This window comes from Salmo salar, chromosome 16 (genome assembly GCF_965601325.2).
Source record: "Salmo salar chromosome 16, fSalSal1, whole genome shotgun sequence".
Lineage (NCBI taxonomy): Eukaryota > Metazoa > Chordata > Actinopteri > Salmoniformes > Salmonidae > Salmo > Salmo salar.
The window spans coordinates 14042215-14068894 of NC_138306.1; the positions used below are offsets into that span (position 1 = coordinate 14042215).

At 43.1% G+C, this 26680-nt stretch overlaps 1 protein-coding gene across 2 annotated transcripts in view; it reads left to right on the forward strand.

Moving 5' to 3' along the window:
- Positions 1–26573, forward strand: part of LOC106573217 (transcriptional enhancer factor TEF-1) — a 43016-nt gene extending 16443 nt beyond the window's left edge. The window contains exons 4-14 of one of the 2 annotated variants that reach the window (XM_014148054.3): positions 11963–12027; positions 12391–12453; positions 13269–13280; positions 15588–15722; positions 15830–15876; positions 17213–17274; positions 17507–17631; positions 18342–18515; positions 19867–20007; positions 21288–21440; positions 21587–26573. In XM_014148054.3, the coding sequence (XP_014003529.2) occupies positions 11963–12027; positions 12391–12453; positions 13269–13280; positions 15588–15722; positions 15830–15876; positions 17213–17274; positions 17507–17631; positions 18342–18515; positions 19867–20007; positions 21288–21440; positions 21587–21700 (1091 nt within the window). In that variant the 3' untranslated portion in view covers positions 21701–26573. The remainder of the gene's footprint in view (positions 1–11962; positions 12028–12390; positions 12454–13268; positions 13281–15587; positions 15723–15829; positions 15877–17212; positions 17275–17506; positions 17632–18341; positions 18516–19866; positions 20008–21287; positions 21441–21586) is intronic. The other variant, XM_014148055.3, reaches the window with a different exon arrangement.
- Positions 26574–26680: the final 107 nt, after the last annotated feature.

Genomic DNA, 26680 nt, shown 5'->3' on the forward strand with positions numbered 1-26680 from the left:
CACAGGGTCGGTCAGAGGTCCTCAGTATTTTAACAGTTTCCAGACTCAGCTGCTTGTTTCTTTACCTTCTCTAGAACATAGCAATGATCCCTCTGGGATTTTACTCAAAAACCACTTAAAGACCTGATTCTGTAGGTCTGACACTAACACACATCCATCGGCCAGAAACTGGCCTTGTGCATTTTTGTCATTGTAGTTTATTCGAATGTATTACACATCGCTACGCGTTACTCGTGGATGGGATCTGCATGTCAGCGTATCAGGTAGGGAGGACAAAAGAGGGGGGAGTGAGAGGCATGTGGAGTTGGAGTAATGAGCAGTGATTACTGGAACTGTGGAAAGATTCACTCCGACCTCTCTTCCCAGCCGTGGATCCACTGGGTCCTAGCGCTTGAACTGTGACTCACCGTGGACTCATGTAGCCTGTAGCACAACCTAATATCTCCCTTGTCTACAATTCATATCATCCGCATAGCAGACCATGGATTTGCCTTTACGAAACACTCAGATCCTGTTGGCCGCCACTGTGCTGTGGGCCCTCCCTCTCATCCCAAAGCTGATGAGAAACAGATAGAGAGGTGGTCCAGGCTGATTAAGTGGGCTGATTGCTAGAAATGCAATTGTTTGCATTAGTTAACACTGGAACCACACAGAGGGCCTGGATTCAATAACAACTTAATTTGCTGTCCGCCCGGGTCGCATCCTGACGAGACGACAGACAGTAGCTGAGCTTTCACGATGTGAGACAGACGTTTGACGAGGGACAGTGCGGTTTCCGCGTTGGGCGGCGTTGGCATCTGAGAGACTGGAGGAACGACGCAGAGCGACCTGGATTAGTCACTAGAGGAGGCGGAGTGAGGCAAGAGCAAGGCTCAGGTCCTCCTGAGTGGCCCTCTTCAGCCCTCTGCTCCCTCCACTCAATGCAGTTAATTAGCAACTGTCTCTATAGCAACTGCCTATTGCCTCTAAACAATGTCTATTTTTCCTGTTGCAGCGGAGCTTATCTCAGTGTTTACCTGTGGGGCTCTCGGGTGCTTTGAGTCTCAGTGGGGCCTGGCACGGTGCCCAGCCTGGCCTGGGGGGGATTGACTGGGGCTGGGGAGAGGCTCTTTCCTCTTTGTGGAGCGCCGGCTGCTCTACAGGAACTAGATTGAGCAGGTGGAAGGAAGGGACACGACCTCAGCCCGGCCCAAAAAAAGCCCACGTACTGACTGATCACAAAACATATAACTCCTCCACCACAACTTGTGCCATTGCTTGATGTTTCTCTCTAATGTCTCAATGTCTGCGAAGTTATCATCCACTTTGCACGTCTTTTATCCGAGCGATAAATTCTAGAGAGAAATCAGTGTTTTTTTTTTTAAATGGTATTGACAATCTCCATCTGGTTTTAGATGAGGAGCAGATAGGCCTCCGCGGTGGTTCCATTCTGCCACCATTTATCCTGTGAGTGGAGAGGCCTGTCATGATGCCTCATCATCATTAGACCGTAGCAATCTGCTGTCTCTCTGTTGGCCAGGCCAAATATCCCAGCGTGGCTTAGCTGGAGCAGAGACCAGAGCAGAGGCAGGCTAGAGTTTTGTAGCACCATTGCTAACATGGCCATTTCCCCTCTCTGCTTCAGGAGCAGGTAGTGACTGAGGTATAGGTAGTGGATCTTGGATCAGGTTTGGATTTGGCCCTTTGAAGTTCTATGATACATTGTCACTGTCACTAATGATTAGCCAACTTTCAATATTTTTTTTTTAAATGAAAGAAAAGGCTTTGTTAAATGAGTTATGGGAAGCTGTGTACCCGTGAGGATTGATTTGGTTTGCACGATATCTCGTCGCTGCCTTCTAGCTATTGTGGATAAGATCCTGTACATCCAAGCTGCCAACATGGCCGTATGAGATGAGACATATAGTCATCGTGCCCTCAGGGTAATGGTGAAGCATGCTGGGGTGGCTTGAGTCTGAGTCATCCTGGGGTCTGGGTCTCCCTCAGGCTGTCCTCCCTGTATGGTACATACAGTATCATGGAACGACAGTAATATGTGACAGTATGCTTCACTATATGACGGGTACAGTACAGAGCCTTGACTTCAGCTTCTAGCATTTATAGTTGTAGCCTCTATAGGTAATAATACAACTATAAATACTAGCTGCTGAAATTTACGAGTCTCGAAGAGATTGTTTAAAGTGACGTTACAAACCGCTAATGGACTACCTGTCTGTTAGTCAACGCTCCTACCAGCTCGCTCTCTACAGTACAGTACCGTGGTGTGGGCAGAGTTGGTATTGGCACTGAGCCACTGTCATTCTCCCTGGCGTGGACCTGTATGGCACCGTGGGAAAGACCCACCTCCTCCACAACTTGAGGAACAGCACCTCAGAGTTCTCCTCTGAACACTGTACGTTTTTCCCATCCATTGTATTGTGCCTCTTAGAGAGCAAAGATGATGCTTAGAGAGAGTTAAGAGTGTGACCTACACACGTTATCTTCAACGAAGGATGGAGACACACAGAAGTTGCACCTCTTCATTTTTTCAAACCATTCTGCTATGTATGGTTGCACAGGCTGTGGGTAAAAAAAAGGTATAGCCAGAAAACGTCATGTTCTTTGTATTTTCTGTATTAAGAGTAGTGGTCTTTTGTGGTGTGATTCTTTTTGGAAGGGTTTTTAGGTAGGTAGCTTTGATTTTACTACCTTAGAGTGGCGCGACATGACTTTGTCCTGTGAGGGAGGCCGGTTATAGACAATGCGTAACTGAGGTCTGGGAGTTTTTTTTTGAAGGTGTGTAAAGTAAATATGTAAAGTGCTCAGGAAATGTATGGAGAATTGTAAGGCAACAAAACTGTGTTGTTGTTTTTTACGTTTTCTTTTTTTCTTTATTTAACCTCTTACATCTAGACGTTCCGCTAGCGGAACACCTGCTCCAATATCCAATGATAGGCGTGGCGCGAATTACAAATTCCTCAAAAATCCCAAAAATTCCATTTTTCAAACATATGACTATTTTACACCATTTTAAAGACAAGACTCTCCTTTAACTAACCATACTGTCCGATTTCAAAAAGGCTTTACAGCGAAAGAAAAACATTAGATTATGTCAGCAGAGTACCCAGCCAGAAATAATCAGACACCCATTTTTCAAGCTAGCATATAATGTCACAAAAAACAAAACCACAGCTAAATGCAGCACTAACCTTTGATGATCTTCATCAGATGACAACCCTAGGACATTATGTTATACAATACATGCATGTTTTGTTCAATCAAGTTCATATTTATATCAAAAACCAGCTTTTTACATTAGCATGTGACGTTCAGAACTAGCATTCCCACCGAACACTTCCGGTGAATTTACTAAATTACTCACGATAAACGTTCACAAAAAATATAACAATTATTTTAAGAATTATAGATACAGAACTCCTTTATGCAATCGAGGTGTCCGATTTTAAAATAGCTTTTCGGTGAAAGCACATTTTGCAATATTCTGAGTAGATAGCTCGCCATCACAGGCTAGCTATTTTGACACCCACCAAGTTTGACCCTCACCAAAATCAGATTTACTATAAGAAAAATTGGATTACCTTTGTTGTTCTTCGTCAGAATGCACTCCCAGGACTTCTACTTCAATAACAAATGTTGGTTTGGTTCAAAATAATCCATAGTTATATCCAAATATTGGCGTTTTGTTTGTGCGTTCAAGACACTATCCAAGGGTAACGAAGGGTTACGCGCCCGACGCGTTTCGTGACAAAAAAAATCTAAATATTCCATTACCGTACTTCGAAGCATGTCAACCGCTGTTTAAAATCAATTTTTATGCTATTTTTCTCGTAAAAAAGCGATAATATTCCGACCGGGAGTCGTTGTTTTCGTTCAAAGACGAAAGAATAAAAACATGGGGTCGGCTCGTGCACGCACCTCAGTCTCATTGTACTCAGATCGACCACTATCAAAATGCGCTAATGTTTTTCAGCCAGGGGCTGCAAAGACATCATTCAGCTTTTTCCCGCCTTCTGAGAGCCTATGGGAGCCGTAGGAAGTGTCACGTTACAGCAGAGATCCTCAGTTTTCAATAAAGAGAGTCAAGAAGCCCAAGGAATGGTCAGAGAGGGCACTTCCTGTACAGAATCTTCTGTTATACTCACAGACACCATTCAAACAGTTTTAGAAACTTTGGAGTGTTTTCTATCCAAAGCTAATAATTATATGCATATTCTAGTTTCTGGGCAGGAGTAATAATCAGATTAAATCGGGTACGTTTTTTATCCGGCCGTGAAAATACTGCCCCCTATCCATAACAGGTTAAGCAGGGAATCACCATTGAGTCCAGGGTCTCTTTCACAAGGGAGCTCTGCATATCCAATTTCATAAGACAAAACTCTAAGTCAAATACAATATAAAACAAGTAAAATACAGCAAAACACAAATATTAAAGAAAAACAATTACATTCCTCAATAAGAAGGTCCCAAATCAATATTTGAAATTGCCCAAGCAACACCAGAACATCCAACTATAATTTATTTTGTAGTTGGTTCCAGCAATGAGGCGCTTTAAAAATACAGCGAATTCACCTAGTTCGGAGGAGACCCGAGGAACCTCAAGTTAACCAGCCTTGTGAACGAGTTTGGTATCTCACGTTTTTTAATATTTTTTACAGCGATGTTTAGGTAAGTGGGAAGCTTGTGTAGTAGAGCTTTGTAAACAAAGAGGGAATAGTGAAGTGATCTGCGGGACTTTAATGACGACCAGACAACGTTTTGACACACGATGCAGTGGCGAGTATCACAGCTGTCGCCTGTTATAAAGCGAAGGGTGCTACGGCAGACAGCATCCGAGGATTTAATAGTAGTAGCTGCTGTAACCTGATAAATGGTGTCACCATAGTGCGGAGCCCTGGAGAAGCATTATAACGGTCAGGATGTATTGTGGCAGTGGTTAAAACCTTTACCTTTCCAACCCTAATCAGAGAAACTCTTGACAGTCGAATTGCAGTTGCCAGTTGCTGTACTGTAACAAAGAATGTTCTTTTATAATGGATGTATTGCTGTTGTTGAATGAGGAATACGCTAAAGACCTCCGCTGTTTCTCGGTCTTCAAAACGAATGGCTATGGTGAAAGTGGGATGGTAGGAAATGTTCCAAGAGGATCGTTCCCCGGATGCTGCAGTAATGTGAGCCAGTGTGGCTCCAGAGGGGTGTGGGCATGCCTGTACCTGTCGTCACACACACACACACACACACACACACACACACACACACACACACACCACACACACACACACACACACACACACACACACAAAACAGAAATATCAATATCATGACATACAAAGACCTGCCATGTTTACATAACAGAATTAGAGATCTCCATACAATAACCATTGAAACAAAAGGCATAGAGATTATTATCCAGTGGTATTCCCTCTGTCTTCCTCTCAAGGTAAATGGGGTGAAAGAGGCTCTTGGCACATCTTTGTTTGTTAGTAATGACTCAGTGGCCTTCAGGGGTAGAACGTGTTCTTAACAGAGGCTCTCTCTTCGAGGGCATGTGTGTGTCTGGAGTGTTTGGTTCGTAACAGAGTACTAGGTGTTCATCTGTAGGTCGTTATGTTGCACTCCCTTCTGATGTCATTATTCCAGGAACAATTTGTTCCTTTGAAAGACATGATAGATTCATGGTGCTTTGTGTGAAGGCCCACACAGGGACAGAATGACAGAGGTAATGATGACCGAAAGTGTTGTCGAGATAGAAGGAGAATATGTGAGCGGTCACAACACTCAATGCTGTTTCTTTCTCTCTCGTTCTCTCTCTTTCTTTCTCTCTCACCATCACTGTACAGTATTTGTTTGGATTGACTAAACAATTCTGATGTACAGTACATTTTGCTTCACCCCATATTTTGGGGGACTAGGTTGAAGAAAATCTTGAAAGGTAAATACCTTCGTCAGGCAGCTTGAGGGCCTGTGGAGTTCAATTGAGGATATAAAAAAAATAAAGATTTCCAGCATGCTGGTGTAATGTCTCCATCCGGGCCTCTCTGTCAGAACTCTGAGAGGTCCGAACACACAGGTGAGCATGGCTAATTAGTCCCGTTAAAACCAACCAATGGCTGCAACCAACCAGCAACATTCACTCACACAGGCCGTGAGTATGCGTAGTGGGCCACAGTTTGGGATAGAGGGAATTGTGGTTCTTAGAGCGCCGTTCTGCTGTGTGTGTGTGTGTGTGTGTGTGTGTGTGTGTGTGTGTGTGTGTGTGTGTGTGTGTGTGTATGTATATATGTGTGTGTATATATATATATATATATATATATGTGTGTATGTATGAATGTATGTATGTATGTATATATATATATATATATATATATATATATATATATATATATATATATATATATACTTACACACACACACACACACTTAAACACACACACTGTGCCTTTTTAATTTCAAAAATTGCGATGAATGAATACAGTGGTCCTTTGCCAAACCGAGACGTGGTTGTTGTGGTCTGTGGACTCCTCGGTATACTCCAAGCTCATCAGAGACTGGGCTCAAGCTGATGTTTGGAGTCATTCTAAAACAACTGAAGTGCTTTGTGAGTCGAGGCAATCGGCATCGGGTATACATCAGCCTTCCATCCTGAACGTCATGCGTTGAGAAAATGTTTTTCTGACTTTGAAACCTTTGTGTTCTGGAAGTACCACTGAAATGGTTCTATAAACAAACTCAAAATCACTGCGGCATACTATGGGGTGCCTTAATCAAAATGTTGGATGTTTCTGCCGCTCATTTCACACGTGCATTACTGTGCAAAGATTTCCCCAAATTAGCAATTAGAGCAGCAAGTGATGTTTGATATTCCCTGATTGCTGTGTTTGGCTTTACCAGTGGCTCCTTTTGTATAATGAAGTGTGTTGTGATTGGTGGAGAGCTGGATACATCCATAGGGGAGGGCTGGAGGGGTATGTTGATAATGAGAAAAGCCATCGTCACGGCCTCAGACCATCTGACTTTGGCCTTGAAGTCTTTCTCTCTGGCCCATTCTCTAAATGGGAGTGGGGTGGGGAGGGGGGTCATAATGTACTGTGTTAAGCCATCTAGAATGGGCAGCTGGTCGGGGATGGAGTCAGATGTCAGCCTGCCAGGAGTGTGTACGTGTGAGTGTGTGAGGATTTATTTGTCAGGGGGAGTGACGGCCGCACCCATTGACTGCTCTGAGGGAAACACCTGCATTGGAGCTGTAGATCTTATCAGACTAAGCTCCCTATCTCCAAGCTAAGGGATGGGTCAGAACAGCACCATCTGGTTTAGGGACACAGGGCCAGGGCTAGATCTATTTCCATTCAACAGGTCCAGAAGTAATACAGTGTTTTTGTTTGTTTCTATCTGTGTGTTTTTATCTTGAAGTTTGTATGCCTGTGACATTGCAGCCTCTCTAGATACATTAAAGGTGCTACACGTGAATTTTTGCATTGAAATTTCAGAAAATGTCCATAATATACAGTATCTGCAGTAATAGTGGAATGATAATGTTTCATAGTATTTCTTACCCGCCAGTGTTGTGATTGGCTGTGATATTCGCCTATTGATTTCTCCCGCCGGAGCAGCATCTGTTGTCAAAATGGGAAAAGCTGTTTTGACTTTGTGGTTGTGTTATCTAGTGGAAATCGGGTCAAGTGGCCAATGTAGAAATCGTTATTTCCTGGTTGCTAAAATTCTACACTGTTCTCTCAATTTCAGTTTATGTGAGAAAACAAACACTGAATAGCGTAGGGAATCATTTTACCACCAAAATCTCTGTGAAATATCTTTTCAGTAACAAAAATCTAGGTTTTGGACCAAAGTAAAAGGCTCAAGCACGAGTCTCCACCATGTCACGGGGAAATGGGATGCGTGGGAGGAGGGAGTTTTGTTTTGAATACAGCCTAGTGCTGTTGCAATTCACCTAGCTTCCACATAGGGGCGAAATTCTAGGTGTAGTTGGTTTCTGGAGCTTTAAAGTTGGAATCCGAAGCGGTGAAACTGCCACGTCTGTTAACGATATTCCAACAACAAAGACATTACTTCAAACAACAAAAATCGTTTTTCCCCCTCTGACATCATGGCAAATCGTTGCACGCATGATAGAACAGCAGAGTGTGTCCTATGATATCATTATTTATTAAAACAAAAACAAATGCGCCTGGGGGCGACCAGTGGTGCTGTTTCACCAAATGCAGATCTCAGCTTTAAGGTTTAATCACTTGGATGGGGCTATTATTCCCATAACATACCCCAAGGTAGCCCTCTGTGTTTGTGTGGGACAATATGGAGGCTGGACCAGACAGAGCCCAGGGGAAGGAGCTGGAGTAAAGACACAGCAGCTCTAACCGTGGTAATGTTCCAGTGTGTAGTAGTTATAGGGCTTCTCTCCCGTCTCCCCAGCCAGCCAGGGGACCTCCCACTGAAAGGCTCCATATTGTTGGCTTAGGCCTTTGTGATGCTAATGTAGGCCTGAGACCCTTGAGTCATCCATCATGGCCGGCGGGACAGCCAGGCTATTGTCCAGAGGATTTGGGTCTCTCCTGCACTCACTCCGCTCCGCCGAGAGACAGGGGCTTGCCTGGGGCCCAGTGCATTCTGGGAAGGGGGAGTAAAGAGCGGAAAGGATTAGGGCGCCCGTCACAGTGTAAATATAAGCTAGTCAGAGGGCTATGAAAGGAGGGTGCCTGCGAAAAGTTTGAGCACTGGACCAAGAGACGAGGCATTTTGTTGTACGTGTGCATATTTTGTGAGATTTGTAATGTTGGGAGATGATACTTTTGATACGTTTTAAAGTTGCTAGCCTCACTACCTTGAACGCAACATGCAGGAAAATGAATAGAACTGTACAATACGGAGGGCAGCTTCTTTAACTGGTTCAAAATCATTTCATTGCCTATAAAGTGTTTGGTTTTTATTCCATTTCAGTGTTTCACAACTTTGGTAATGTCAAGAACAGGGCAAGTCACAGTTGTCTTTCCTTATGGCCGTGATTCACAATGACACTTGGAAATCATCTCTGAGAAAAGCCTTTAAATCCCTTGTTATGATGTTGGAAACAGCTCATATTGCCTGGCAATAGACATTTATTGGAGGAGCGTTTAATGGCAAAGCCACATGAAGAGTGCAGTGAGTGAGTGTATGAGTGATCCTCAGGTTGTCAGAATGCCAGAGTGTTCTCTAGGGTCTTCTGACATCACCCTGGATGCTGCAGTGCAGAGCCTTGTGGGGGTATGGTCAGTCCATCCTTAAAACGAGGGCCGGGAAAGGAAATGAGAGCTTTAAAAAGACCTCAGCTAAGAGACGTGCTGTTACACACACACACAACATTTCTTTTTAAAGCTGTTGTTACCAATACAAATCTTTCGACGTGTAACACGAAAACACTAACCTGCGTTCTCCTGGAATTTCAGTGTCAGTTGTCCGTTGGTGTCAGTGGAGGGTGCTAAACTACCTCTCTCACTGGTTATGTTGTGTGTACTGTGTGGTGTTGTGTCTCTGACCCCTGACCTCTAACCCCTGGCCTGGATCAGTAGGGCTGAGGGCCGGGTCACTGTGGGTCAGTGTCCTGCTCCATCCATCAGCCTGGTAAGTGGGAGCTGAAATGGGAACACAGAACTACCCACACACACTATCAGCTGTCAAGTAGCACTGTAGCAGTCTGCTGATCAGGCAAACCATAGCAATGAGAGCTCTAAGCACCAACTCTACATAGTCAGACATCTCCAACCCACTGAACTCTCAACTCCAATCTGTTCACCTTAACTCCGACCCTGCTCTAAACTCTGCTGTAGGCTGCATTATGTTCTCCATCATTTTTTATTATTTAAGGGACAGCCAATGAAAGGGGATATTGTTCAGTTTGCTTGAAGGATTTGCAAGGCATTTGAATAAGATGTTATTTCAGAGAGAACTCATTTGAATGTGTGTTTCTTGGCAAATGCAATAATGATATTAAAGAGTGACTGCTCCTAAAAAGAAACTTCGAATTTTGAAAACAGCCTATGTGGCATTGATGTTAGTCAGAAACATTTATTCTAGTGTCAAACTTGACTACAAAGTGTAAATAGGATAATTCTAGTCATAAAGTCAGTCTCATCCAAAACAGAGATTTGCGAGATGATAGGAAAAATGTCTATGTCATGGAATGAAGGGTGGTGTTACTACTGTAACAGTTTTCATTGGGTTTGGTTTATTTGAATCCTGCCCAAAGCTGGCAGCACCCAAGTAATCATCAATTCGGAGCGCAGCTGCAAGCGACCAGATCGTAATGCCCATGGTCAATTTGGTTTGACATTCCATACCCCTATGGGGTTAGATAGGGACCATCAGTAAATTACACAATGTAAACGATATTTTTTTAAATGTCAATAGCTCCAAATGTAACTCACTTAAAAACCTCAAACCAACTATAAATTATAGAAATGTATTTACAAATATTGAAAGCATTTATGAGCCAACTAAAAGATGTGCAACATGAAAATATTGTCCCATTTACATTGTATAATTTATTGATGGTCCCTAACTAGCCCCAGAGATAATCTATCCAATGTCAAACCAACTTTGCCACGGTTGCACACCAGCTGGCTGAAGCTAATTGGCGAAAGAAGTTGGCTAGCACTAGCTAGCCTCTGCAATTTCAAGACACAAGACCTGGTTAGACTGTTTCAAGTTTATCTAGAAGGGTGAGCAAATGTAACTGTGTACTGTTTTGGCAGAGTGAATGTACAAACGCTTGCCACGCGCTAACACACACAATCACAACACACTCTCGTTTGGCTTCAGTCATGGCCGCTGCATTTCTTAAAGACCAAGCTGAAAATGAGGCCAAATCAGGAAGTTCATCCCCCCTTAAATGGCTGGTTTTACAGAGACAACAAACAAAGCAGGAATCTGTGATGGAGCTGGTTTTAAATAAAAGTTAAGAAGAAATCTGAGGGAAATGGAGCAGTGTTACCTCTTTTGAAACTTAATGAGACATTTGACAATAATAATGTCCACCAGTGCAGAAACTTCTCTCTCTTGTCTCTCTTCTGGCAGTGCACTCTTTTTGTCTAGCTCTGGAAATAGATATTAGCTTACTCAACTCATAGTGGGCTAGTTTATGAGTATCATGGGGAGGGATTTCTTGGTTTGGTCTGTTAGGATGAGGGTCTTTAAACTTCTCTCTCTCTCGCTTTCTCTCTCCCTCACCCTCTCTCCCTCTCTTGCTCCATCCCTCCCTCTTTCAGTCTCTCCCTTTCTCTCTCTCACTCCCTCTCCCTCTTTCTTTCTCTCTGGCTCTCTCTCACCATCCCTCTTTCTGTCTCTCCCTTTCTCTCTCTCCCTCACCCCATCTCACTCCCTCCCTCCCTCACCCTCCCTCTCTCACCCTCCCTCTCTCTCTCTCCCTCACCCTCCCTCTCTCTCTCCCTTTCTCTCTTCCTCCCTCCCTCATCCTCCATCTCTCTCTCCCTCTCGCTCTGTAACTCTCCCTCTCGCTTGTTTAGTGCTCTTGCCAAGTCCCGCTGAGTGTGTTTGCAAGCTGGTGAAAATAATGAATTATTCAGCAGTAAGCATGCTTACAGCTGGCCGTTTGGGGGCCTTTGATCTGGGAATTGGGCGTCTGCATGAATGCCCGTATTGTCATGTTATGTGTACACAGTGTGTGAGTGATTGAGAGTAGGGAGGCCCCAGCATGGGCGGCGGGAGATTACAGTGCGGGCCTGCTGGGTGCAGGGTCACACCACTAAATCCCCCCAGATGCTGTTCTCTTCGGCCGAGGTCACATGTTATCCGCCAGTCCGTGTTGCCTTAACAAAATGGTCCCCTCCAAGTGAACAAGGGTTAGGGTTGGTATCACCCACCAGGCCCCCTCCACACACACACCTGTCTGGAGTGGACACGTAAGCCAGGAGGCCACTACCTTCCACAAACCTGAGTGATTTGTTTCTTCCCTCAGGTCGCAATGAGTTGATAGCGAGATACATCAAACTAAGAACGGGAAAGACAAGGACAAGAAAGCAGGTAAGAGGACTCATCAGATATGCTGTGCACTTGTAATGAAATCTAAACCACTCACGGGTCCAATCCCTAAGGTACACATATTGCCATTTTCTGGAGCCCTTAGAGGTTGCTGGAGGGCAGGTCCCCTGACACTACCGGCCAGGCGAAGACACTTTGACCTGTGTGGCCATGCGTAGGAGAATCAAAACAGGTCTCCTATTGCAGACCATTTTTGCATGATGCATAGCACTTTTCACTGTCAAACAGTGAAGGATACAAAGCGCTGGATGCAGTTGTCAAGGGAGGAGTGTGTGGCGGGCTTTAGGCCCTATTTCTTTTTCATCTCCATGGTAACCGTCTGTTCCCTTGTCTCCCTCCCAACAGGTCTCCAGTCACATTCAGGTTCTTGCCAGACGGAAATCTCGGGAGTTTCACACCAAGCTAAAGGTAAGAGCTACTGCCTTTTGGACCTCCAAGCGCTGTTTGTCTAGCTTCCTGTTTCTGTTGCGGTGGTTAATGGGTGGGATGCCTGATGCTGTGACTCCAGTATCCTAGATTCCACACATCCAATATTCCTGTTTAGCATTCGATGGGCTAGTCCCATGCTTCCCCCTGTTTGTTGCTCTGTTTCTTATTGCTTCCTGTGACTAACAAAAGTGTACACCCGCTCAGCGGAACTCGAATGGCTTTGCAAGGTGATAGTTCTACTCCCTCTTTCACTGATCAAGGATTGAATTGTATGTTCAGTTTCATAATATTTCATATTATATTTTACTCAAGAAAAATATCTTACATCAAACTTGCAAGAAAGCACTGTAACGTTTAAACGCTAATGTCATTTTTTTTTTTTAAATATCAATATCGATCCTGAAAGTAGATTGCACCTACAATATCTCCCTGCATGATGTTTGGACAGCAAGCCAATAAGAGAAGCATGCTGGCAAGACGTGTTCGCTGTTGATTGTATATGAGCAGCTTAGTGTTGGAGATAGCAGTCAGCCAGAAGCTATGACCTTATCATCGTTTAACACTGAAGCTGTTCTTTGTTTGTGTGTGTGTTTGTGTGTGTGCTCAACTTGCGGGGTTGGCTTGCATACAAAGTCATGTTTTACATACCACTGTCTATACCTCCCATGTCATCTCTAACAATCTGAACGTAATCATTCTATGTTGTAATACGGACAGTAGTTAGTTTTGTCCGGATAGCAAAGTGTGACGAGTGGGCTGTAAGAGTAAAACCACTCTCATCTCTTTGCATTCAGGTCACATGTATGGTAAGTACCACCCTCAAAATACTGTACTGTTGGCTGTGCTTCAGGCCCGTCTGTAAAGCTAGGTGTCCCTACTCTTAGATCCATAGTGTTGTGTCCTGCTGCTAAAGGCCCAAATACTGTGTAATGTACAGTACCAGTCAAACGTTTGGACACACCTACTCATTCAAGGGTTTTTCTTTATTTTGACTATGTTCTACATTGTAGAATAATAGTGAAGACGTCAAACTATGGAATAACACATATGGAATCATGTACTGTAGTAACCAAAAAAGTGTTCAACAAATCAAAACATATTTGAGGTTCTTCAAAGTAGCCACCCTTTGCCTTGATGACAGCTTTGCACACTCTTGGCATTCTCTCAACCAGCTTCATGATGTAGTGTCCTGCAATGCATTTCAATTAACAGGTGTGCCTTGTTAATTTGTGGAATTTCTTTCCTTCTTAATGCGTTTGAGCCAATCAGTTGGGTTGTGACAAGGTAGGTGTGGTATACAGAAGATAGGGCTATTTGGTAAAAGACCAAGTCCATATTATGGCAAGAACAGCTCAAATAAGCAAAGAGAAACAACAGTCCATCATTACTTTAAGACATGAAGGTCAGTCAATCCAAGGGCTCCCGAGTGGCGCAGCGGTCTAAGGCATTTCATCTCAGTGCTTGAGGCATCACTACAGACACCCTGGTTCTATTACAGGCTGTATCACAACCGGACATGATTGGGAGTCCCATACGGCGACACACAATTGACTCAGCGTCGTCCGGATTTGGCCGGTGTAGGCCGTCATTGTAAATAAGAATTTGTTCTGAACTGACTTGCCTAGTTAAATAAAGGTTAAATTAAAAAACCCGGAAAATGTTAAGAACTTTTATTCAAGTGCAGTCGCAAAAACCATCAAGCGCTATAATGACACTGTCTCTCATGAGGACCGCCACAGGAAAGGAAGACCCAGAGTTACCTCTGCTGCAGAGGATCAGTTCATTAGAGTTACCAGCCTCAGATTGCAGCCCAAATAAATGTTTCACAGGGTTCAAGTAACAGACACATCTCAACATCAACTGTTCAGAAGAGACTGAGTGAATCAGGTCATGGTTGAATTGCTGAAAAGAAACCACTACTAAAAGGCACCAATAATAATAAGAGCCTTGCTTGGGCCAAGAACCACGATCAATGGACATTATACTGGCGGAAAGCTGTCATCAAGGCAAAGGGTGCCTACTTTGAAGAATCTCAAATATAAAATATATTTTGATTTGTTTAACACTGTTTTGGTTACTACATGATTCCATATGTGTTATTTCATAGTTTTGATGTCTTCACTATTATTCTACAATGTAGAAAAATATATATATATATATTTTAAAAATGTGTAGGTGTGTCCAAACTTTTGACTGGTACTGTATGTCCTGTGTGTGTATCTATCACCAGCAACTACTGTGTATCCACTCCATCTCACTGTATCCACTCCATCACACTGTATCCACTCCATCTCACTGTATCCACTCCATCTCACTGTATCCACTCCATCTCACTGTATCCACTCCATCACACTGTATCCACTCCATCTCACTGTATCCACTCCATCTCAGTGTATTGTCTTTTCCAGCATGCTGGTCTTCTCCCAAGTCTTCTTTCACGCAAATGGCAGTGAGGCATTCCATTAACCCACGCTTGCACGAATTCACATGTTGTCCCGTGTGTCTCAGTCGGTAGAACATAGTGCTTGCAACACCCAAGGTTGTGGGTTCAATTCCCGCTGCGGCCACCCATAAGTAAAATGTATCATGACTGTCAGTCGCTTTGGGGAAAAAAACGTCTGCTAAATGGCATATATTACATATGCTTTTAAAATTGAACAGAAATGCTACTTAAATGACAGCATATCAGAGGATGACACTTAACAGAGAACTCAAGCACCAGAGTGTCTTTTTTTCCCCCAAAGTTCAGTGTACACTAGACTCTTGCCCTGATATCCTTGTTTGTTTTCATATAAGACAAACTCTGCCTTTAGAAGATAAATGCATGAAATGATCTGGTATTTAATTACAGGCTCAAAAACACCACAATGTGTATTCTGTGCTTGTATTCACCAGTCTGAGAGAGAAGTATGAAGAGCAATAGAAATCTGTACTCTTAATAGCACATTCCTTTCAGGTGTATAGGTGGTCTTGGTGTTCCTGTGGTCTTTTCAGATAATCCATGTCCTCGCCTGCTGGCATTGTAAAGAGTTCTGTTGTGTGTGTGTGTTTTTGGCTGTTGTTGTTTGGCCCACCACTCTCTGGCTTAGTCATTGTGTTTTTTTCTGCTGAAGGACCAGAGTGTGAAGGACAAGGCACTGCAGAGTATGGCCTCCATGTCCTCGGCTCAGATCGTCTCTGCCACCGCCATCCACAACAAGCTTGGCCTCCCAGGCTTCCAAAGACCCACCTTCCCTGGGGCGGCAGGGGTAAGACACCGTCACTAAACACACATCTCTCATAACAATTGACAAATGACTTTATGTGCGTTGTGCCATCCTGATTGTCCGTTCATTCATCTACTCCTTTTCCCTAGTTTTGGCAGGGTATGATATCCACTGGCCAGCCTGGATCCTCACAAGAGTAAGAAGTCCTAAGCTTGTCTTGTTATTCATAATAGAAGATGATTAAGTAATAACAAATGTGTTAGCTTGATGGTATAACTCAGTGGTCACCAACCGGTCGATCACGATCGACTTGTTGATCTCCAAGGCATTTCTAGTCGATCGTCGAACATTTCTGTAAAAAACCCAATGATAAAGCCTTGTGTTCCTATTTTTTTTTTTATTAGTCTCAGGCTGTTGGTGGTAGGTGCAGCCAATTCAGCTGCCCTGCACGCCGAGTAGGCAAACTGTTGCCATTTAATGTGTCTGAAGGTACAAACTCTGCCTTCCCGGTGGGCCTGGAGAGGAAATCAAGTGCACTATGCTACCGCTGGCCAATCAGATGGCTCATATTACCATGTCTGCAGTAACGTGGCAGGTATAAAAGAAAGCTACAGTAAAGTTGATACTGAGATATCAAAACATTTAAAACCATGACTAGAGAGAGACTGTCAACGAATACAGCAAAGAGCTGCTGTTTTTATGAGTGAGTTCATGTTTGTTTTTACTCAGCACTGTCAACACTTTGTATTCAACACTTTTATAACCCATCAAATGAGCATTCTTCCTATTTCCACCCAGCGCTACAACAAGCACTGCAGTAGTAATGAATGAGTAGGAAAGTGTATCTATAGGCTTGCGTTGTTGTTATTGTTAGCGGCTTGGGTCTCTTTTAATATCAAGGAATATTTCACTTCCTCTGTTCATAGGAGTTACAACATGAATTTGTGCGTGAGGCAGAAATAATGTGGTGCGACTCGAGTTTCACCATCAGCTGGAAGACGGTGGCCCTTTTTGGTCAGTGTCAGTGGTGGAAAGGGAGAGCGGAGGGACATTGAGAGGCGGACCCCCAGTCAGCTGCTCTCGCCCTCTGCTGAGACTGACCATCAGATGCAGGCACCGCCCAGTAAAATAAAAAGCAAATGATTTAAATGTATGCTCACTCAGCTGTGCCTCACAAGTAATACAACAATGGATCTATTACCTGTGTGATCATATAGCCTACCTCAAATTTTGAAATAGAATTAAAAAAAATGTCCTGAACAACACTGCATTGGCAGGTAAATTCAAGCAAAGCCAGTATGCGGTGATAATGTATTGGGCCTATAGCTTACTACACAACTCTCAATGCTACAGAGCTGTTTTTAATTGGTTAATGTTGCGTAGGCTTACATTTTTTTAAGTCATGTTAATAAAAAAATCAGAGCGATAGATGACCCAGAAAAAGGTTGGTGACCTGGTATGTAGCCAGTTCATTCTTTGTATTATTGCATTACCCAGGTCAACCTCCTGATTCTGTGTATTTTTGTCTTCAGCGTTAAGCCATTTGCCCAGCAGGCCTACCCCATCCAGACAGCTGTAACGACCACCATCTCAGGTGAGAGAACTTTTACCCTACCCACTCTATTTCTATCAGCTCATTTCAATTCCTCTCAGGCCAACGCTCAAAATAAACTCCAATGGCACCTATTTACCCGTACATTAATACTATTACATGGCCAATGCTACTATTGCTATAGCTAATGGCCATAACGTTAGTGAGGGGTGGGATGTTAGTGTCGGTAAACGGTGGATAGTGAATTGACGGTGTTGTATGTTACCCTGCTCAGCGTACGAGCCTCCCACAGCCCCCACGCCTACAGCCCCAGCCTGGCAGGGCCGCTCCATCGGGACCACCAAACTCAGACTGGTGGAGTTCTCTGCCTTCCTGGAGCAGCAGAGAGACCCTGACTCTGTGAGTACACACAGTAAAACACACCGGGGTAAACCAGTAGGTGTTTCTCAGACAGCATCCCAAAGCAGGTCAAACTAGTGCCAATTCCTGAGGTCAACCGTACTGCCTCAAACTGGGGCATGTCTTCACACACACTCACAGACAGAGAAGGTAAAACAAGGACAATAATGTCACAAGCAAAGCAGAATCCCTCCAAATACCAAAGTGACTCTGGAAAATCTATGTTTACCTTGGCACAGCCGATTTGTCATTTTGTCCCTATTTCTTAGCTATTGCTTTTTTTGCTTGTGTTTTATGACAGCATACATTTATCTTGGGATAGTGAGTTATCTGAGACCAGTATTTATGCTGCTATGCCTGTGCACATCTGTGACTTTAAAACAACCCTGAAAAGAAAACCGAATCTTCTGGAGAGGTTGTCAGATCATACATGACGCGATAAAATCATTTTGATATATTCATATAATCTTGATATGACGACCTTTGTCAAGAGATTGAGAATTTTTAGAGCCGGTTTCCCAGACATAGATTAACTCTAATCCTGGACTAAAATGCATTCTCAATGGAGATTAACTATTGAAAACATTTCTTAGTTCAGGACCAGGCTGAATCTGTGTCTGGGAATCTGGCCCTTAAGGTAATGGAGAAGTCATAAAAGAATGCCAATAGAAGGGACTTATTTAAACCTGTTGTTTTCTCTCTCTCCTCAGTACAACAAGCACCTGTTTGCCCACATCGGACAGACTAACTACTCGTACAGCGATGCCCTACTGGAGGCTGTGGACATCCGTCAGATCTACGATAAGTTCCCAGAGAAGAAGGGAGGACTGAAGGAGCTCTTTGGAAAGGGCCCTAACAACTCCTTTTTCCTGGTCAAGTTCTGGGTGAGTTTAATGGCACATGCACACGATGATGCTTTTTAAAAGGCGCAGTGTCGGCTGTCCAATGCGCTGCTCTATGTGTCTCCAATTGATTCCCGGCCTTTATTGTCCACACAATTTAGCGTCACAAAAAAACACCATTTGCATCTTAAAAACAGCTTTAATGATGCGTACATTCAAGTATATGCATCATGAGTGAAGCCGAGGATATGGTTTTGTGTTTGAGTGTGTGTGTGTGTGTGTGTGTGTGTGTGTGTGTGTGTGTGTGTGTGTGTGTGCGCGTTTCCCTAGGGTCTGATGTGGTAGCATTGAGGCTTTGTTTGAACACCTGCCTACCTCCTGACAGGTGTGAGAGATTGGGGCAAACTAAGGAGATTGCAGTAGCTCCCTACCAATGGAGTCTCTGTCTCTCATTTCTCTCTCTAAGCGCAAATATTTACTGGTACCATTCTCCACGGCTTTACTTACTATTACATCCTATATAGTCTATTGGCCCCAAGAAAGCTTTATTTGATTTACAATGTTACACCTGGAGTATAATGTCATCCTCAGCTCTGTTTCCTCTATGTTTGTTACATACATGCTGGTTCTCTATTAGCTTTGAGATACTCAGTAAAATCCCTTTATTTTGTTCAACACAAAAATATTTTCATAATCTATAACTAATAGGTTTTAAAACTTGACCATATTAATTCACGTCAACATGAATTCTATTCAGAATTCAAATGGGAAACGCAAACAAGACGGTGAGTCTCTCTTCAGACTTTAGTGAAGAGCCACTGCATCTGAATTTCAAACATGGACACTCACCCTCTAAACAATTGCCCTCCTCTGATCATTACAGGCCTTAATAACCAGCTGACTTAATGAAGGAGCTATTTATTCCTTTGTTCACATGATGAACTCGGTGTTCTCTGAAACAGACTGTCCCTTTCAGAGGATTCTATTTAAATAGTTTATTTTTACATCCATTCAGGCCATTTCTAATATCTGTCTTGTGCCATTTGGATATTTCGAAAGCCTCTTTCCGCCTCATTTGAGATGCAGAAGCACAAAATTATTGTACAACAGTGTTTACTGGTAGATAGCCGCCCAACTTATTCTCAGCATACAGACATGCCAAATACTATAATTGCAAGTATTGTCATGAGCCACTGGAGGGCCTCGCTGCCTTAGTAACCTTTACATCGAGTTGCTTTCCTCAAGTTAATCTTGACATTTTAAAGAAAATCCCTTTTTAATTTAAACATTTTCAGCATGTATTGTAAACATTTAGCTCATTGTTTTGCTGTTGTTAGTCAACATTTGCTTGACTATGTAGTTAAAACTCTGCTGTTATGTTGTCCTGATGCAGGCTGATCTGAACTGTAACATCCAGGATGACTCTGGGGCTTTCTACGGTGTGACCAGCCAGTATGAGAGCTCTGAGAACATGACCATCACCTGCTCCACCAAGGTGTGCTCCTTCGGCAAGCAGGTGGTTGAGAAGGTGGAGGTGAGTCCTAGTCCTGCACACACCACTGTGTGCTCGGTGGAGAAGCAACTATAAAACGACACAAATGACTCACAATTACCTACTTTTATATTTGTTTGTTTCTCACAATTGCATACATGTGTGTTTTAACACCTATTTGATCGTGGTGGACATGGTTTCCTCCTCATTTATACAGCGGGTGGGTCTAATCCTGAATGCTGATTGGTTAAAACCGCATTCCAGCCCGTGTCTATGACTTTAAAATGCCTATTTAATCTGTTCCATCTGACTGCATATTCCACTGTCTCATCAGCCCAGCCAGGCAATTTATAAACTTGATCTCCACTATAAAAAGCATCTAGACATTATCTCACATTTCTTTTAGGCTAACATGTAGTTTTCAACAGCAGAGATTTGTATCAACCTTGCTGTCTGCCTCTCCGATATTTGCAACATTGTTTCAATATTCAAATTGGATCTCCAACTGTCCCATAGTAATGAACAAGTAGGGGTCGGGAGTCGGGACGAGAGAGACAGGCAGGTAGCATTTCTCAACCTGTTGAAATTATGAGTCATTATAATTTTTATGGATATATACAAAGGTAAAACAAAACAAAGTGCAGCTAGTTTGCAGTCTTTCCAGCTTCAGTTTGAAGTGATGGTGTTAGCTGTGTTGTTGGCTAGCTCCTCTGAACAACAGTGTCCTGACGAGAGAGCACATTTTCTATGGCAGGCGAAATCATTAGCTCATTTTTATGGATGTATCCAAATAAATGTCACTAGAAAACAGCTTAAACAAATACAAATGCAGCTACTTTGTTGTTATTCTGGCTGCACTGTTTGATGTGACTGTGAGTTAGCTGTAGTTGGCTAGCCAGCAAGCAAGGGATAAGAACGTTGCAAGCCAGTATGACAAAAGAACATTTAGAACGAACGACTGGGTCGCATCCACAGATACAGAACAAAAAGACTTAACGACTGGGTCGCATCTCTGGCAACCGAACCGACCAGCCGGCTTGGGTAGCAACCCTAGATTTGTGTCGGGACTATGTCATGTAGAAGAATGAAATATAATGAATAAATTCAGCAAAGTAACCTTTTTTGTTGGTAACCCGTTGATTAACAGTGATACTGCCCGAGAAGCCGGAGTTTGGGGATATATTGGCACGGTTTGCCAGCCCTCGACGACACCCGTGCCAATATATACTTCAAATACCGGCTCCTTGGGCATTATCACTTAATTGTTTTCTTGTGAAGAGCTGCACTCAGTGATGTCTCTCTGCTCTCTTCCTCCCCCTCAGACGGAATATGCTCGCTTCGAGAACGGACGCTTTGTCTACAGGATAAGCCGCTCCCCCATGTGTGAATACATGATCAACTTCATCCACAAACTCAAACACCTGCCTGAGAAATACATGATGAACAGTGTCCTGGAGAACTTCACCATCCTATTGGTAAGGATGTCCTACTCAGAGTCATCAATCTGTTTGTATACTTATAACAAGTGTGTGTCTGTCTTGTCTGTCTTTCTCTCTGTGTATGTGTGTGTTTCCGCGCATGTGTTGTACGTGTCTCACATTGCATTTCTCTTGTGTTTCAGGTGGTGACCAACAGAGAGACACAGGAGACGCTGCTGTGCATGGCGTGTGTGTTTGAGGTGTCGAACAGCGACCACGGAGCTCAACATCACATCTACCGGCTAGTCAAGGAATAAGAGACTGAGGCCTAGATTCAATCAGATCGAACGTTAACCGACATCCACATAGCAGATGTTCTGGCGGTGTTGGAGGTGTAACTGCGGTATGAGCTGAAATATCGGTGAGCGGCTGCTCTTGTGTGGCACCAACCCTCCCTTCCTTAATATCCCTACCGCGTTGGGAGTTCAAGGAAGTGTAGACTCTATTGATGTTAGAAGTAATGACATTCAAATGTCAAACCATTTGGATGGGGGGGGATTTATACCTTATCAGTCTAATTCGAGTGTTTGAACTTGTAACGTGGCTGAATGAACTTCTAACGTGGCTGCATGGGATTTGTCAGATTATAGTCGGGTGTGATTTCGTTTCATCCAGTGGCGGTGTCCGCAATAATATAACGCAACGAGCCGCTTGTGGATTGGACAGCTCTCTGCAGTTCCACCTCCTGACACCGCCAAAACAACCGCTATGTGGATGTCAATCTGATTGAATCTAGCCCTGACACTCAGTGTAAACATGCTTCATTCAGAACTGGGACAAACTATCACATAGATCTCGCTAACCTGAAGGACATGTAGCTTATGAAGGATGGAGGGAAGACATTGAAGGACAGACCCTGAGTATTGTCAGGGTTGTGGGGGAGGACACGAGGGAACCGCCCAGTGAAACACACCTTCAGAATGACTTACTTGACAACCTTATGGAAAGTGGCTGTGCCTCTACACAAATCCCACCCACAATGTCCTTTGGTTACATTGTGGGTGAAGTCTATCTCGGATAATATTATCATTATATTTTTGTCTTTTTAATGTATATTTGTATGAGTGCAGCTGTCAATCTGTGGTATAGTTGTGTCATGTGCCATTTTTCCAGACTAGTTCAGGTCTGTAGTGTAGAAAGTGTACATATGAAGGGGCATTGCGTAACATAGGGAGATGTTCTGTGGATTACATTTGGAAACTACTATCAGTTTCCAGCTTTTTATACTGTAGTCATCACCAATGTCAACCAATTACAGATCATAATAGCCTTTCTTAATGAGATAAATAGAAAAACTATACAAACAGTTACTACATACACTATATATACAAATGTACGTAGACACCCCATCAAATTAGTGGATTTGGCTATTTCAGCCACACCCGTTGCCGACAGGTGTATAAAATCGAGCCCACCACCATGCAATCTCCATAGACAAACATTAGCAGTAGAATGGCCTTACCGAAGAGCTCAGTGACTTTCAACGTGGCACCGTCATAGGATACCACTTTTCCAACAAGTCAGTTAATCAAATTTCTGCCCAGGTCAACTGCAAGTGGTGTTATTGTGAAGTGGAAACGTCTAGAAGTACCAACTGCTCAGCCGCGAAGTGGTAGGCCACACAAGCTCACAGAACTGGACCGTAGCACGTAGCGCTTAACAATTGTCTGTCCTCGGTTGCAACACTCACTACCGAGTTCCAAACTGCCTCTGGAAGCAACGTCAGCACAATAACTGTTCATGGGGAGCTTCATGAAATGGGTTTCCATGGCCGAGCAGCCGCACACAAGCCTAAGATCACCATGCGCAATGCCAAGCGTCAGCTGGAGTGGTGTAAAGCTCGCTGCCATTTGACTATGGAGCAGTGGAAACATGTTCTCTGGAGGGATGAATTGTGCTTCACCTTCTGGCAGTCCGACGGATGAATCTGAGTTTGGCAGTTGCCAGGAGAACGATACCTGCCCCAATGTATAGTGCCAACTGTAAAGTTTGGTTGGTGGAGGAGGAATAATGGTCTGGGCTGTTTTTTGTGGTTCGGGCTAGGCCCCTTAGTTCCAGTGAGGGGAAATATTAACGCTGCAGCATGCAATGACATTCTAGAGTTATAGACGATTCTGTGCTTCCAACTTTGTGGCAACAGTTTGGGAAAGGCCCTTTTCCTGTTTCAGCATGACAAAAAGCGAGGTCCATACAGAATTTTTTTGTTGTGATTGGTGTGGAAAAATTTGACTGGCCTGGACAGAGCCCTGACCTCAACCCCATCGAACACCTTTAGGATGAATTGGAACACCGACTGCGAGCCAGGCCTAATCGCCCAACATCAGTGCCCGACCTCACTAATGCTCTTGTGGCTGAGTGGAAGCAAGTCCCTGCAGCAATGTTCCAACATCTAGTGGAAAGCCTTCCCAGAAGAGTGGAGTTATAGCAGCAAAGAGGGGGCCAACTCCATATTAATGCCCATGATTTTGGAATGAGATGTTCAACGAGCAGGTGTCCACATACTTTTGGTCATGTAGTGTACATGTAGCTGTGTGAACATCACTATCACACAAACATTTTCCAAAGAAAAAATATGTAGGTTTTACATTTTGTACATTTTGGATAACAAAGCAAATACTAAACTATAATGAAGACCAGTAATAGTTATAATTCCAGGGACACTTTGAAACTATAACACAAATATATGATGATTCAGGTACCACTTTGCAGCACAGCTCTCTCATATCTGCATCATATCTCCTGTGCCCAACTAAAAATAAACCTGTGTTGTTAGGTATTACTGCACTGTTGGAGCTAGGAACATAAGCATTTCGCTACACCTCCGATAACATCTGCAAGATATGGGTATGCGACCAATAAAACTTGATTTTATTCGAAGAGGAAAAGCACTGTGATAACACAGCAAGACAATGTGTACAGACCAGAGATTCCTCCTACGTTATCTTTTCTCTGAGCTGCTAAGGTTTTACCCCGTATGACAATGAAGCAAAGAAATCATAGAATACACATATTGAACATTCAAAATGGACACTCTACTACCATAGTCGCCCATCCCAAAGCACTTAGTTCCTCTGTATGGTTATTGCGGGGTGGAGTTAACATGTTGAATAAACCTGCTGTTTTTTAGTGACTGAGAAACACAGAAGTCAAAAAACACTCCCATATATTAATCTCTGTGTTTCCCTGGTTCTGAATGCTATTCAGCCTTATTTTGCTTGTCAATCTGTGACCTACGCTATTGGGCACATTAACCGTGGTGGTAGGGAATGGGATCCTTACAGATACTGTAACTCTACCACTCAAGCTGTGAGATCTTTCCTGAGCTGGAGGACAGCCTTGTAATTTCCATACATCCCAGTGTTATGTGTACAGTGCCTTAGTGAGTAACTTTCCACCAATGGCCCAATGGTTTGCTTGGATCGAAAATACATAACATGTGTGATGCGTCATGTCGGTCATTATAAATACACTGTTAACTATTAGTGGTTCTACGTGTACACCTATTTCACCTTGTTTTACAAAATAACTGGTAAATCACGCATAGATTATTACAATGAACAAGTTCCATGTGTAATAGCAGTAATAACTTTGCCTTGCCTATCAAAAACCAAAAAACTGGAGACATTTCAGACGTGCAATTGTCCCTTGCACTGTAGCATAAAGTGCCTTTGGTCATGACTTTCCAGCGAAGAAAAGGTTTAAAAGAAGCTAAACCAAAAAGTCTAAGAAAATGGTGGAAGAGATCACCAGAATGCCTTTTCCAATGCATTTCCCTGTAGAACTGTACTCATTACCACAACAATTTGACTATTGCTGGGCGGCAGGTAGCCCAGCGGTTAGAGCATTGGGCCAGTAACTGGAAGGTCGCTAGTTAAAATCCCTGAGCTGACAAGGTGAAAAATCTGTCAATTAACCCTACTTGCTCCAGGGTCACCGTTGATAATGGCAGACCCTGGCCGTGACCCCGCTCTCTGAGGGTGACTTGGGGAGTTGGGATAATGCAAAAAAAAAAAAAACATTTCCAATTCACACGTGCGTATGATCCACACTTTACAGTTTAGTCATTTAGCAGACGCTCTTATCCAGAGTGACTTACAGTTAGTGCATTCATCTTAAGATAACTAGGTGGGACAACCACATATCTCAGTCATAGTAAGTACATTTTTCCTCAATAAGGGAGTCAAGTGCGAGTGTTAGTTTACTTGTACATGTGTCAAATAGGACAAATATAAGAACCCACCTAATTATTATTATTTGGGAAATGATTGTACCCTTAGATGCATGTTCAGTTCACAGTGATCTCCCTGTGGAGGTTTCTATCATCATATCATTGTCACAGTAGATCAATTGTGTTATTATGATATCATATGCACACTAACTTATTAAAGTCCAGAAAACATAATGCTGTATAGTTGTATGTTACACTGTGGCTAAAGACAATGGATCAGGGTTTATGTCATGTTTGGAAGACCTTTGACCTGTCTTCTAACTTAGTAATAATTGTGACTAGATTCTGGAGTGTCTGTTTGAATGTCTCTGTTTGAATGTGCTGTATGTAGGCTATACTTTACAATGCTTTTGTGACGACTCCAGTTTAACCAGAGCCAAGCCTGTTGGTTTCACTGCTGGGCTCTGTGTCTCTGTTCTGTCAACCTGGAATATAGATTTCACACATTTCACACGAGTCTTTTGAAGATATTATTTTAAAACGGGCACAAGGAGATTTTTGACGCAAACATCAGCAGCAAAGCTCTGAGCCATGTGCTCTTTGTCTACGGTACTGGTAACCTTCATCTAGTGTTTTCAACACTGGCTTTCATTTTTCTCAGTTTGGATGGCATCCTCAGAACATTGTGTGCAGATCATTTTTAAAAGGTGATTCGTATAAAGAAGAATGTATTCTGAGATGTCCCGGTACACATGTTTAATGTTATCTTTCATTTTCTTAAAGATTGTGAATTTTTCCGACAAGAATATAAAAAGAGAAACTGACAATATGTGTGTTGTTACTGCAGGGTCAGGTCTTTGCTTTTGTAACCTTTTCTTCATTGCTAAAGTGTTAGATATTTTATAGCTTTCTAGAAACTTTGTATGCATATAATATCCAATAAAACTAAATGGTCAATTCTGTTTCTGATGTGATGATGAATCATAATTTCTCACAAACATCAATGAATTTCTCTCAAATTAAGTATTGGTATTTCATTACTAGCCTACCTTTTGATATTGCTGTAACG